General features: G+C 32.2%; 1 protein-coding gene across 1 annotated transcript in view; it reads right to left on the bottom strand.

Annotated features, from left to right (window-relative positions):
- The window catches only part of LOC123523216 (uncharacterized), a 197,073-nt gene that overhangs the window by 63,452 nt on the left and 117,458 nt on the right, over nt 1-16,163 (bottom strand). The window contains 15 exon segments of the mRNA XM_053541968.1: nt 637-736; nt 1,268-1,463; nt 2,518-2,715; nt 3,257-3,319; nt 3,616-3,785; nt 4,226-4,268; nt 4,444-4,644; nt 6,645-6,794; nt 7,345-7,505; nt 8,008-8,050; nt 9,092-9,253; nt 9,887-10,050; nt 12,457-12,499; nt 13,016-13,051; nt 13,404-13,556. Of these exon segments, the coding sequence (XP_053397943.1) occupies nt 637-736; nt 1,268-1,463; nt 2,518-2,715; nt 3,257-3,319; nt 3,616-3,785; nt 4,226-4,268; nt 4,444-4,644; nt 6,645-6,794; nt 7,345-7,505; nt 8,008-8,050; nt 9,092-9,253; nt 9,887-10,050; nt 12,457-12,499; nt 13,016-13,051; nt 13,404-13,556 (1,883 nt within the window).

Consider the following 16,163-nt stretch of genomic DNA (forward strand, 5'->3'; position numbering starts at 1 on the left):
CGATCTTACACTAAAACAAACAAATATCTTTTTTAACGTCGTTTTGGTTCCCACAAACATACATATTCAAGACAATTCTAAAGCATCCTTTTATCATAGATATTTAGGTACCATAATTTCTCAGTTCTTATCGTTTTATAAACAATGTTACAATGTCAATGCTTTACGGGAGATGCTGAATTTAACAAAATGTATATAACGTCTCGTTGCGCTATTTTTCTATTTGACTGTCAGAACGTCTCTATCAATTCTTACACTTCGCACAGTTGGCTACTAAAATGTTCACCCTAAATAGAATGTTTGATCTTATATATGAAGTGACTTTGGTCTGACAATGCGTTTATTTGTATCATTTATAAAATCTAAATATATTCGCCATAATCCTAAATCTATTAGCATGTTTTACCGCAATTCAGATATACATGTATTCTCCTTATAACGTTGAACTGCATCACTTAGTAGTACCGTTTATCACAGAATTATTGTTTTCAAATCCTATTATACGCATAAGATTCATAAAACAAACTATTTACAAAACACTGTTCAACATGATAAAAAGCTAAACATCATGGATATAGGGCGAACATTAACATGTGTATTGAGTTTTAAAGCTATTTTATGAAAATGTCAGTATACCTGAAATTTTATTGCATCATTCATAAAACTCTGTATGTCTCCTGGAGCAGACCCTTGGCGAATTAATTGCTGAACGGCTTTCTTGATATCCATCCCTGGTCTTTAACATAAAACATGATTAATTTGAGTATACAGAGGTCTAAATAAAAATTGTATTACCTCCGATTTATCGCAGACTAAAGCTTAAATGAATTGTACTAGATGATCCATCATTAGAACGGTCTCTATACTTTGGACAACATCTATGTCATCATAAATGATTGGTAGCAACCATAATTGTTTCCATAAGTACACATTTTTATTTTCCTATAATCATATTGGTCATTTTACTACTCCAGTATGTATATCCTAGAACATACCAGTGTTAATAAAGAAAGAGATTACAGTGCATATAGAGGAAAAACACATGAAAACTCTAAGAAACAAACTCTATCTGCTGTTTTGATAGATGTTGGGCTTTCTGTGACGAGCCGTACTGTTCAAGAGATGGAAACAAGTAGTTGTACCGAATAATGTTCTTTTAAAAAGGGCTTGCTTGATCAGTCACTTGTAAACATTACTGTTGTTGCAATATCAGAATTACACTGTAACAGTTTCACATACTTTCTCAAAGCAATATATATATACTTACAAAATCTTATCAACAATACTTCGTCGTCGGCGCTTACGGTGATACTGGCATGTTGCTCTTTCATTTAAATGGAAATTCAATTGACAGTCATATGTGTTTTGTGTTCCGGTGCATACTGTTATTGTCATAAAAATCTCATAGTCTGATACATTCATACCGATGTATATTGTGGACGCTATCTCTTCGTGGATAATATCTATAATATATAATTCTGTAATATAATGCATTACATTAAATAGTTCGATGCTTACAACTTTATATAAATTCATCGTTTGAAGAGGACAAATTTGCATAATTGTTTGAGTACTAATCGAAATTCATAAACCGATTAAAATATCAGTTTCAAAATATATTGGTCTGTATTAAGTTCTGCATACAATCCATTATAAACAGTTTCTAAGACATTTTGTTTCTTCAAAGCATGATGATGTAAGTAGAAAATTAAGCCATTATGACAGTTTCATGTGTTTGAGTCTTTGCTGCAGATATTTGAATGTAATGCAGTATTAATACGATAATAATCGGTTTCTGGAGGCTTCTTCTCAACATTATTGTATATAATGTTTTCTGTTATATGTTATCTTATTCCAAAGGTAAAAGTGTCATAGAATCAAAAGCAGAAAACAGGTCTATTTCTTTTAGACTGGAGAATTGCCACATACACATGTTAATGTCTATTTTCAAACTGTATCGTTTCTGCACCGCCTTCATACTACCTGTCTGTGCGACACATTTTGTTAGGTGTTTTGCTTCTGATTTAACAAGTAGGAAGATCTTTAATGTATCTTGAATTTAAAGGAATGTAATGAAATCTTTCATACAAACCAGATGAAGAATTCATATACATGTTAATGTGTTCTGCGTCCAAATTATAGATATATAGCTAAACACCATTTTAGAAGCATGACCGAATTTCATAAGTCTCTTTGTAATGGTAAATGTAAAGCCAACAGGTATTCTTTCTTAATGAGCTTACTGCTTTTTGTTGATATTTTAGTGTCACTGTGCCAAAGTTTGATTGTCCTGTGATACCAACTATAAAAGTTTTCATGTTTGTTCAGATTTAGGAATTTGGTAGTTATATACACAAACGTTCAGTCTATAGTACATGCTTAGTTTTACATGTATTAAACTGTCTCAGGTTCATAATTACACTGCACATGCACATATCTTATCAATTTATCGAAAATTGACTGAAAAATATAGCATGGGTAATGTATAATTATGCACCTATTAGAGAATAAACAAACCAAGATTATTGGAGAGCGACCGGATCCATTTTTTGTTTTCAACAGAGTACTTTAATTTCCCGTCGCATGTAAACGAAAAGTCTATCAAAATATTTCTTCTGGCTTCCTCAAAATGGAATTCTGTGCAACATTTTATTCCTGCACAGTCAGACGTCCACATGCAAATGTTCTGAAGTTCTTCTGCTAAATTATTGCAACCTGTAACATAAAGTTTTGTTTTTATTCATGTTAATGTAGCATTATAAGATTCAGTTGTACCTACATATTGAAATCAAACTTCATTTCAAATGCAAACATCTTAATGCTACAATGCAACTGAATAATGCTGTCTTATCCAGGTATATGGAGCATAAGTTTTCAGCCAAATGGACACATATTTGTAGGTTTCAAGTTATGTATCACCTCAAAATTGTCGAAAATCTACACACATATTCTAATTACATTTTTACTAGAAGTGATAACAGCTGGGAACTAGTTACATAGAACAAGACATAAGTAAGTGAGTAGTTCAGTTCTGTGAGTGATTATATATATTAAACATATCATATTCATCTTAGAGTTTGTGCATTTATTAAGAATAGCACACACGTGCGGAGCGTTTGGATATCAATTAAATCACCTGTTTGCTATCATATAGGGACTTGTATGCAAAACGAACTGTATCAGTCAAATAATAATATATCAAGAAACTCATGGTAAAGCTAACATTTATTACATCAAAATATTTCAAATTTTATACCTGTTGGTTCTGTAGTTTTATCTAAAGTACAGGCTGGCTGTTTCCAGAAATCATGCGATATTCCTGAAATTTTGTAAGAGGGTTTATAATTAAAACCGATACACACTATGACCATGCCTTCTATACGATCGTTTCCATTGATAATTCAATATGACAATAAAATTTAAAGCATTATTTTTGCAAAGAGTCTCACGGCAGCGTATTTAAATACTGGTCAATCACTAAACGCCTTCGATTCAAATAAATATATCAAATTAAAGGTTATATTTCAGGACAGCAACTGTTCGCCCTGAAATGTACAAATAGATATGGAATATTCTTAAGTATAGTATTTCACAAATTCATTATATAAAATATACCGTGATATGGTTGACGAGTGTCTTTGATTGTCACATTTTGACAAGACGGATAAGGGATACGAACATCGTTCGCTACAATAATTTGTGACTTGCAGTCTACCTCGTAACACAGCTGCATAGAAATGTCTAAGGAGAAAGAATGTTCTGTCTGAATATTGGTCACCATGTATCTGAAAGCAAACATATTTTGTCTTACTTTTGTCAGAATTTGTCATTTCACAGGGTATAAGAAAACATATAAAGCTGTTATAGGCTCAACTGTTTGCAGCGTGCCAGTAAAAGCGAATGCTCATAAATAAGCGGTTTGCTTAATGAAATAACGGTTAATATTGGAGGCAGCCATTTTAGTATGTGTTATTTCGATAAAAGAATGTTTATTTAGCTAATACCCTTGAGAATATATGTAGGTTATTAAAATATCATAGTTGCTTGAATTTAGAATGTAAATCATGTAGACTAATGACACTGCTTTTTGTTCAAGTTGGAAAGAGTGCAGACATTCTTTTCAGAATTAAAGAAATAGAGTGCAAAGTCACAACTTTACTTACCCGTTTTCTGTTCAGGGTGGCATGGAATAAATTTAACTATAGTATGATAATATTTTACTCACTCTGTACGCCAAACACCTTTTGTTGTTACATGATGCAGCGTTCCTGTTAAAGTAAATAATGAATAAATACTTAAAAACAAGTGAATTGCACTGTTATCATTAGTTAGACTAACAAATGGATGGGTATTACAAAGGATATATATCAAATATTCTTATTGTATTTACGCTTGCATTTGTATTGACAACATAGACTTACCAGGAACCTTTGAAGGACTTACCCCATTCATAATTCAACAACCTATATTTCTGCTGTATGTTTTCCAAGTTCATTTCCATTGCGTAATTACATGCATCCAACGAAAAGTTCATCCATAGATTCCTGCCAAATACTTTTGATTCAATACAACAGTCGATACTGTCTCCTGTTGTTGTTCTCACACATATTGCATTCTCTCCAACATCCACCTGCTCAAAGCCATCTAAAAAAGAACATGATTCTTCTTAAATTGATTTCCTTTCAAAGTATTTAGTCATATGTTAATTTCTAAGCTTTACTGGACAGGTAAGGCCCTTTGTAACTTCCTGAACATTATTTCAGACACTGGGGTGAATCACAAACCTGCAAAAGACTATCGAAATTGCAAAGCCTAATGACAGCCTGACTGAGCCTGGAACTCATAGAGCATCAGACCAAAATGAAAATGCCAATGTACAAGTTATACCCTACCCCTAGGAGAACTATAAGAATTTCTCACCTAAAACGTGCAGTTTGTTAAATGGGTACTAGATGCATATTGAACAAGTTGTTATTTATTGTCCATTATGCACCAGCCATATTGATTCAATATTTCTTATCGCGGAGACACTCCGCATATTTTATGCTTTCATCAACGTTACAGAAAAAAACTTAATGATGAACTTAATATCCAAATTATTCTGACTGGCTGATATTGAAATGTAATATTATGTCAATCGTCATTTAACTACACACGTACGCCAGAATGTGTACATGTAACATAAATGTGCAATGTGAATAAAATAAACAATAAAAATGTGTACCAAAGTATGCTTTCAAATTCAAAATCATTTCTAAGATGACTTCCATTCATCATTTCGAATTTTGTTGTATATCTGTAAATAGTTTACATTCTGTTTTTGTTTGTTTATAATTCGCTTAACATGTGCAAACGTCCAGATCAGATTTTCAAAAAGGAAGTTCATACAATGTTTTTCGTTGACGAAAGCATACATTATGCGAAGTGTCTCTGGTGCGCAAAGACAGACAAATTACCACTTGTTCAGTATGCATAGTACCCTTTTCACAACTACCCGTCTTAGGTGAGAAAAGCGCGAATGAAATGGGTTAGTATATTTTCCCGTTCATGACTTGAGCTAGTGGTATATTATAGAATCAATCTGACTAAAGTACATCTCCAATTAACGCTACACTTTGGATCTGAAGACGTGCTATTGACAGACTCGTTCTGACAACCTTTCCGCTAGCCAATCAGAGCCTTGCTTTCAACATTTTGAAAGAGAAAGCAGAAGTTTAAAAAATCTAAATTTAGCCTGGGTTTTTCATGTTTATTATGACGACCACATCATGACTGCGCCCTCATGTTTTGAGAGAAACTATGTCTTCGCATCCGCAAGCGGGCTCGACAAAAATTAACGTCATATAATATGATACTGCGTAGATATACGTTGTTCATTGTTTCATCATATAAGTTTTGCATTAAATTGTTAGGTCCGGTGACATTTCTATAATTGTGTACATATATATTAATTTATTTAAAGTCAATTCTAATGCATGCTATGCAAGTTCGACACCTCTTTCCTGAAGGTATCAAATTCACCGGATGTTTAAAAGAAGTGCGACCTAACTGACAGCCCAACTACTTTAGCGAACTACAAGGGACGTATTTACGTGTTTAATATAACGCGACCAGAGACCCCGCACGCATGGATGTCGTTTCTAATGCATTATAATTACACTTTTTGAAATGGTTACGTAAAAAGGTACTACTACAATCTGACGAATATTCTTTGCCTGCAAGTGGATATAGAAGTTATATAGAATTTTTCTTTTTATGAGTGGCAAGGTTTGTAGAGTTTAATGTCAAATACGAAGAATACGAATGACATACTGCGACATAATACGACTGCTCAATAAATTCACTAGAAGTATTTTTAATTTTGCTGTTATTACAAGAAACGTAATGATTATTGCTATACTTAAAGTAACCAGATCTTTGCATGTAAAGAGTACAGGTAACGAGATTTTTTTCAGGTAAACAATCACCCAGTGTCACGATACGGGTTTTTCTCACGTGATTGTCTTTGACATTTGTTTGGCTGTAGCAAGACATATCTTTGAAAGCTTAATGAGACTAATCAATAATGAAAATTTGGCCAAAAATGCCTTACAAGGTTTTCATCCGAAAGCGAATATATATTTTAACTAAATAAGATATACCACCTTGAAGGATATATTCTCTCATTTCACATGGTTCTTTTAGTAGTAAATGGTTTAAACCCAAATGTTGCATGAGCACATCTCTCTGTTTTTCGTTCATATATTCATCCGATAATACTCCGTTGTCTTTTTTCCACTCCACCAATGAGAAATCTATAAAGTTCGGTAAACTAATGATATAACATAGGTAAACTAAAAGATTGCGTTTGACAAACTAATATTTATCATCAAATTGAAGTTTATTTTTTAATTAGTCTAAGAACAAAAATGTTGCCCGCCTGTAAGAATATCACATGTTATGCCAATTACAATATTACACTCTACGGTATTATATGTGATTTCATTTAATGTATCAGGAATTATAAACAATATGTTAATCTTATAAGTGTGAGAAGAATTTTCCGTGTAATTTTAGTTCCATTAAAGAAACCTCTACAACAAACATACTCTAATCACTGGTTTCCCTATTTCTAACTATATTACATTTGCAATCTAGATGTAGCCGATAGGTTTGTTTATCACGTGATGTATATCTAAGGCTAGAGCGGATATTGCTTTTAGGATCTTTTGTATACAGCACAATCATATATGTTTCTACTTCAGACTTTCTTTAGCTTGATACTTCATAGTCAGAGATGATTTAATCAATTTTTGACATCATTACGTATTTACTTGTGATCTAATCGAAGTTATATAGTTTTACCTGGAACTGCAAATGTAGGTCCGAAATCACATTTTCTTTTCTCAATCACCAGATTTCTTAAGATTTCAATGTCACGGTTACATTCAAAAGCACTCTCCATACACACTTTAAGTCGCAGATTTAACTCGTATTCCATATTCAAGTTTTCATGTACCATGAACCTGGAAACATGATTAGACATTCAAAAAGTACTGGACCTCTAATTATTTCATATAAAGGCATACACGTTTTGAAGCATACCGTTTAAAATTAAAGTATTACATCCGAAGAATGACAAATGAAAGGACATATCTAATATGCTAGTTACCTTGTAAGTCTGAGTTTTATCTAAATAAATACTGAAAGAGGGTATATTTTCCATTACTGCTCATAAACAGACTCAGTCAAACCGCGTCTGCAATTTTCACTATTTGCCTTGTTCTCGGTGCTTCCGAGGGATCTACTTTCCAGATTTTATTCATAAAGTAATATTATGTATAAATATTAATATGTTGTTTGATATTGTTAACGTTCGTAAAGTACATTTAACTGAAACAATACGTTATTGCAGCATTTTCTGTCACCTTGAGATAAAATACACAATTGCACAATATTATGTAAAAGTATATATACAGCATAGAAGCACCAAACTTCTTTTGCATGTATTCGAGAAGGTGTACTCACTGCATTCTTAAAAATCCATTCAAACTCACAGTAAGATATTGTCCTGGAATAGATATTTAAAACAAAACATATATGGATACGTTGTTCCCTCCATTACAATTTACGAAGTGAAGAAGACCAGCTTCACTAAACAGAAACTTCTTACAAGACTTCGAATACTATTGACTGTAAACATTGTTTTGATAACAACGTTTGGGGTTGAACTAATTCCGGCATAAAAATTTTGTGTTGAATAAGTAGTATGTTATGAAGTATACAAATAACAGTACAGAGATAATTCAAACATGTGAGGAAGTACAGTAAGATAAACACCACTTGGGAGTTTGAACACAGTCAGATTAACTGCGAACAAGTCTTAACTCATAATCCCCACCATGTTCCAGAGTTACAGACAGGGAGTAAATAAATACTATCTTGGTGAGAAGATTTTAATAACACAGGTAATAGTATCAAAATGCATGAGATGTAACAAAAACATGCTCGTGTAAATATACAGAAAACAAAAACCTAAATAACGATATCCACATTTAATCAATACTTTTGCAGAACGCAGATCAAAACCATTAAGGATTCAACAAGATAGCATTTTATACGAAGGTTTGATATATTTTGTTTAGACGACAGTTGTTTGATAATTTTAATTTCACCTGATAAATATAACTATTTACCAATGGCTGCGTCCTTTAGTTGCACCCAATATTGAAGTTTTTCTATTCCAACTTTAAGAACAAGCTCACATGGATCCAATAAAAATTCGAACTTAAAATGCTTTTGGATTTCATCCACATAGAGACAACAGTCCAGTTCTGAGCAAGATCCTTGTAGGTTGCAGGAAATGGTCGTGTTGTCATTTGTGATGTTAAGCAATGTGATATTCTCGGTACATTCTAAAATAAAATTTGAAAACAATTACTCCGGCACTTGCTATATAAAAACAATCATTATGCAAAGTGTTCAAAACTGATAGCTGTCACTTGATTCATGCCGAACAATTATCATTATTATTTACGTTTAGGTGTACAAACACAATTAACGTAGGCATATACATATATCTATTAAAACACTTGTAACAAACTTTACAAACTTGAATTCCAGCCAGACGGTTCATAAAATGAGTCTATTGCACATTCTTCTTGTTGCAGGTATTGACTTATTCCCAGATCAAGCTCAAGTAATTTCATCGCATACATTGGTAAGTCATCAGGGTTCAGATTTCTGTCAGATGACCATTCCGTCAATGAAAAGTCTGTAACAATTAGATACAATTGCATAAGATAGAGTTAAAGAATATATATGAGACTAAACTAGCTCACATATTTACTAAAGTTTTGCAGTTGTCCCTAATGACTAAATAGATAAATCCAAGTAGCTATCATTCTTTAGCGCATAGAAAAAATCTCTACACTTGTATTTCATAACAACGAAAAGAAAACTGTTAGGGTCAATTTTTACGACAAAAAAAAAACAACATTTACTATATGTTTCGCATTTGTTTCTTATATTTAGACGATACATAATGTCACGTCAAAGCGTAAAAACCTGGCAATTGATCAGTTGCTTTAACAGGTGTACAACCTTGAAATTTTGATTTCTTCTGAGCTTTACCATCTGATCATTTACATTTATTTATGTTCACTCAGTGCTTTTTACATGCTAGATCTTTACCGGGGGTATTTCTAAATTGGATTTTACTACGATCCTAGTTGCCAAACCAAGTTAGAATTATTTATCATAATAAAAGTAAAAGAAATCACAAGACCATAAGAATAATAAGAATAGTTTATATTTATTCCTTCACGATTTGGAATGACATTGTTGGATCAAATTTTACTGCAATCACAAATGTAATATAGCTAGATTACAAATTTTGGATAAGTACCTTCCAGGTGATATTGCTTGTTTATTGGACAGTTTTCCAATGAAAATTTCTCTTCCTTCAGTACCTCGACCGCAACTGAGCATGGTACATTTGACTCATAACATTCGCTAATGTTTAGACTTATAACGTGTGATTGACTTATCACAAGGTAGTCGATTATAAACCTATAAGATAATTAAATTTAATATCAAATATATTGTAACAAGAATTTGTAACAGAGTTACCAAAGTCCCCCGCCTAGGGACAATTTTTACAAAACATACTGCATGCCATTACAACAAATTCTTAGTAATAGGACAATATAATAACAATGTACATAAGTCATATCTATATATCATTTTATTGAAGTTTGAAAATGTCAAATGCTATCTGAATTTTAAGAATTTAATGTGTTTTTATCTTTAAATTTGTAAGGAAAAATAAGTAAAAATATAATGAAATATATTATCGTATTAAAGACAGATAATAAATAAACAAATGAAATTCCCGACACTTATCTGGACCTAAAATCACTTGTATTAAATTACACACCAGAAAGGTTAATTCTGCTGTTGCTGCAGTGCTGCACTACATATAAACCTAACGTTTTGCAGCCATAGTAATGCTGCATTTAACATTAACTTAGAACTTGTGCCTGGGTTTGCATTCTACAAGTCTACAGTCTTTTTTTATAACTAACAATACCAATCATTTAAAACATAATAATTTCATTTTTAAGCTAGTTGAGAAACTGATATAAAAACACATGTATTGTACTTTATCACATAAAAGAGAGGTAATCTCATATACACGCACACAAAAAGAAAATGAACTTGATAGCCTGTAACCTTGACCTTTGCACATGATACAATGTCTTGTAATGGTGAATATTTATGCAAAGTGTTTTGAATATATACCAATGCATAAAACAGTTACAGACCAGATAAAAGAGAAGCTAAGAGCTAGAGGTCTTGGTCTTGCGCATGACGCGTCCTCTCAATATGGGAAACATTTGTGCCAAGTATTTTCAAAATCTCTTAATGAATAGCTGAGTTTTGACCGGACACGAAACAAACCGTGTTAACATTTGAACTCTATGTGTGACCTAGACCTTAGAGCTAGGGGTCTGGGTCCTGGGTCTTGCGTACGAAAAGTTGCCTCATTATGGGGAACATTTATGCCAAGTTATTTCAAAATCCCTGGTACGGACCGGACATGAAGTCAGTGTTGCGGACCGACGGACGGACGGACGCAGCCTATTTCTTGGCCTCTTTCTTTCTTCGAAAAGGGCGGAGAACAAAAATTAACATTTAAAACTACCTAATACGTACATATTTGGACAATGAAAACACATGTATCATACTTCCGGAGATAAAGTTAATTTGCATACAACTATCTTAAAAGGTTTAATGTAGTTCTCCGTGAATTTTACTAGAAGTGACTATTTAAAGTCCCTTATCATGTATTACATAGAAAAAACTGTGCTCAGTACACAAAAACGTAAAAACATTAAATGACTTGAAAGTATTTCTTGTACTACCAATCAACGCTCATATCATTTCTAGTGGCAGATATATTCACATGTTAAACAAACGACTCATGTAAAAAATATGGAGCGACATAAAGTAGTTTCACATAGTTTATTTCATGGTACTTATGATAAAATCAAGCACAAGGACCTTTTTAATTTACTTTGAGAAGAAGGTAAATTATATAGTAACAACTTTGTGAAATCTTATTAAAACCAATATTGAATGTATTTATATTATGCTTGAAGAACAGTTCTTTTAAATTCAGTTAATCAGCAAAACAAATACTAATTCAGGCACATGTTTATTAGAAGGACATGATGCTTTAGAAAAACAGGCTTAATGAGTTTCTACATGATGTAAGAAAAGTTCGTTCCTACTGAAAAAGTAAAGCTACTTAACAAAAACATGGACAATATGGCCGGTGTTATTTTCGGTTTTGTAAAATGCTGTTGAAGAATTTTGGTTTGTATTGGAGATAATACCATTTATTCAGTCACACTAAATTCAGAACAGGTCAATTTTTGACAATAAACAGGCATCACTTTAATGGTTGATTATAACATCAACAATTTACTTCAAATCTTTAAGGAATATTTATGATTTAAAGTAAAGTAATTTACCACAAAATGAACATTTCACATAATAAGTATATAGCAACGTATATGAGATAGTTTGTTGGCCTAACCTCAATGAAATCTACAGACAATCGGCATTTTAAACAACGCGCCTCTTTAATTCTAATAAAATCATAGGCAGTCCTTGTGTAAATAGCATAGACGTCATTAAATAGTTTCTAGTCTACATAAGAACAGTTGTTTGCTTAACTGTTACGAACTTGCTCTTCCTTGTAGCTAAAACGTTTGATCAAACCTTCAGAACTTCGTTAACTGACACTTGTTATCGAACATGACATGAAACTTTTGAAAATAGATTAACAAAAGTTTTATATGTTCAAAATTTGATGTGTTTCATTCCTTATCAAACACTTAATTCTTGTACTAGGTAATATCAATTTGTACAACTCAGATTCAATACCATGAAAACCATGTTGTTACTTACTCCATTTTCAATGAAGAATACAGTGACAGTATCACGTTTTTACCTGAAAATGAAATTTTGTTAAGAACAGTATATTTGTAAACTTATAACGAAATAATCTTTATTAGAAATCATAGACGTTAAGGTGCCTCTTATATTGTTATCAAAACAGGGAGAGATAACAGGAGTCACTAAAAACATCTGCTGACTTATAAAACAATAGCGTAACGAACTACTTTACACATTATAAAAAGGTCAATCCATTCATTGACTTTAATCTGAATTAATCTGTTTTTGAGCTTTATGATTCTGCATTAAATGAAACTCATTTGAAAAGGTATTTTCGTAATAAATAAAATGCAGCATATAACATCATGTAATCAAGATATAAAGCTTTGTGATTCATTGTAAGAAATCTTACCGTATTCGTAATCGTATAGCGAGATTACCCGGCTGGAAGTTTCGATACTTATATTAATCATGTGGTTGCATCTGTCATAATCTAGTTCATATAATATACGGCGCATTAAAACTTCGGAAAACAAGCAACAAGATATACGTGCGCAATTTTCTGACAAACTACAAGATGGCGGGAAGTCTAATTTCACTTCACACTCTGCAAATATACAATGTATTATAACAAGCATAATTAATTATAAACATAAAGATTTTCCAATTTAAACAGGATATAACTGTAGTGAACAACAACATATTTGAATAAATGTAAAATATGAAATGGATAATTGAAATCATTAAGCACTGGCAAAATGTAAAATGTGTACTCGTAATGACTTTTACGTCTTCATTATCAATTCGTTCTTTGAGAGTTTAGTGTCAAGACAGAATAGTGTGCCAAATTTCAAATTGAATACCTATGCGAAGCATGTGCTCGGTGAACACAACTACTTGGATATATATAATTAGTATATGCTTAAACGGTATTTTGTTTTTGTATGTACATTTCTTACCTTCTGAATTTGTATTGTTTGTTTCATGACATTCTGATTCTCTAAGGTATGGTTGTATGCCCAAATCGTTTACCAGTTCCATCCGTTGAACATCATCAAGACCTTCAAAATCGTTTATATTCTTGTCTCTTTTCCAGTTTGTTAGTGAGAAGTCTTAAAGATAAAATGTCACACAGGAATGGCATTGCTTAAGCTAATAGTTTAATTAAAAATAATTACATTTATTAAGTACATGTATCATGTTAGAAAGAAAATAACGGAATTAAACCACGGGGTTGATAAATATATGCATTACGTTATTAGCACACATTTGTTACGAGTTACGTGACACTGCTCGTATCTATTTTTTGTTGGGTTTTCAGTCATACAGAAACACATTAATGTAGCACATGTCCAGTATGTTTATTTTGAATTATTACATGTTCATATCCATTGTTGTTTGTTTAATTTTCAGCCACACAGACACAAATTAATATATATAACACATGTCCAGTATGTAATGTGGAAGAAGACTTAAAGTATCCGTCCTGGTATTTTAGACATAAGCAGATACCTAGGTAAAACCACCGACTTTCATTAATTAAATTACTTTTGATATTACATCTGTGGGGTGGCAAACCCAATTAGGCTAAGGGCAAGTGATTTGAAGTATACGATTATAGTCAGTCGGGCTTGCCATACGGTCAAATTTAAATGCTCTTACCATTTATTGTATAGGCAGGATTCCATTCACATATTGTCTGTGGCAAAATATCGTTTCTCAGAATTTCTATTTCTACGTCACAGGTGTCCTGATCCATGCAAATGCTTAGATTTACATTTGCGACATATATCCTTTTTACTGGAAGACTTGTTATAACGTAGCTGAAAAGGGACGCCGTATGATTTAATTCTAACTCTTCTGCAACAGTATAATTGTACTTGTTTAATTTTGAACACAAGTCCTTTTATTTTTAAGCATGCGGGGTCTCTTAATATTTTGATAAAGATAAAATGGTAGGTGTAGAATTTTAAATAAATAATGGGTGCGATCACTTTACATATAACAATTGTTACTGAATGTGTGAATTGTTATATATCTTACAAGATAATATAATTAAAATGTTAATGTTGATAGAATCTACTTACTCTAGTCTTATGAATCCATTGAGGTAGAACTTATTCAAAACACCCCATTCAAATGTTGTTAGAGATTTGTGATGCAAAATACGTTCAATGCCAATATTCAAAGTTTGAGAGCAAGGATCAAGTCTAAATAGTATGTGGAACGACCGTTGTAAAATGTCAATATAAGTGCAACACTCAAATCCAGAGCATGTGTCATCCATAAAACATTTTGTGTTGTCCGGTAAAACTTGAACGCTTGCATTATTTCGGCATTCTGAAAACAAAATTAGTGGAAAATAACAATTTATTCAAAACTTTTGGAACAATGCTTTTTTACTAGTATAACAGAGATTTTTCAGATCATTTACAATTTTCATAGTAGTTTTGCAATTATAAATATCATATTATATTAAGTAATCCAATTTTAACTTTGTATGAGTTTGATAGTATATTATTATCCGTTTTATTTATAGATATTAACCACTCAAGATATACGGCCACTTGGAAGTTCATGGCTTTATGCGGCTAGGAATTTACTAATGCAGTCTCATATACGACCAGTTACCATGTCGGGGAAATATAGAAGACGCTTATTATTACTAGACATTGATATTCATGGTCTGGTCATAAACGAAAATGATTTAGCGTTACATTTATACCTGATGTCCATCCAGACGTAGAATGATGTTTATAAGGTACTGCAGATGTATTGCACATTGTGGACTGCAAGTAGGGGTCAATACCTATCCTTGACAAATAAAACGCTACACCAGTGACTGGAAGATGTGATGCAAGCCCATATTATGATTCGTTCTTCCATTTATTGAACACAAAACCTAAAAAGCAAGGTGTAAATATCTGTCTTGAAACGCCTCAAAACAATTAATTATACATTGCTAGTAATTTTGAGTAATAGTTATTATAGAGTGATATTTTTAACATCTCTGGTTCACGAGTGGTGAAACAGAGAGCAAAAACTTCTGTTGCCTTTAATCAGCACATTTTGTATGAACTGTATGTAAAATGAATGTCACAAAGTAATTACTTGTATCAAGAAACCCAGACGACCAGCTACAAGGTAAAGCAGTGAGCTGTGCATCTCGTAGAACTTGATATACCGTACTACATGTTTCATTGGCTCCGAAGCAAATACTTGCATTGAGGTTTACGGTGTATATTATCCCTTTGACTAGTTCCGACATTTTCATCCTAGAGTACATTATAATAGTAAATTTTGTAACTTAGGAACATTTTTATTAATTTAAATTACGGATATATGAAATATATTTGACAGCTGAACTGAAAATTCAAAGTACAGATACGTAAATAGAATTCACAGAACGGTGAATTTTTAAGATAAAATTAGCGTTTTTTCTGTACTTTTAATGAAAATGTTACGATAATTAATTATCAACATATCAGTACAGTAGCAATGATGAATATTTTGAATTTATCTTACTCCATCTTAAGAATTCCATATAGGCTGAATGTTTGTTGTTCCCCTGCAATACGAAAAACGCATATTCCTTTGTACTTTTCTATAATTAGGACATTTTACATTAAACGAGTATTCTATTTAGCTTTTTTCTACAGAGATTTCTTTCACTAAAAATAGTGATATGAAATAGACAACCATAATAATCAAAGTACTTA

The sequence above is a fragment of the Mercenaria mercenaria genome, chromosome 1, assembly GCF_021730395.1.
Source record: "Mercenaria mercenaria strain notata chromosome 1, MADL_Memer_1, whole genome shotgun sequence".
In the NCBI taxonomy this organism is placed as follows: Eukaryota; Metazoa; Mollusca; class Bivalvia; order Venerida; family Veneridae; genus Mercenaria; species Mercenaria mercenaria.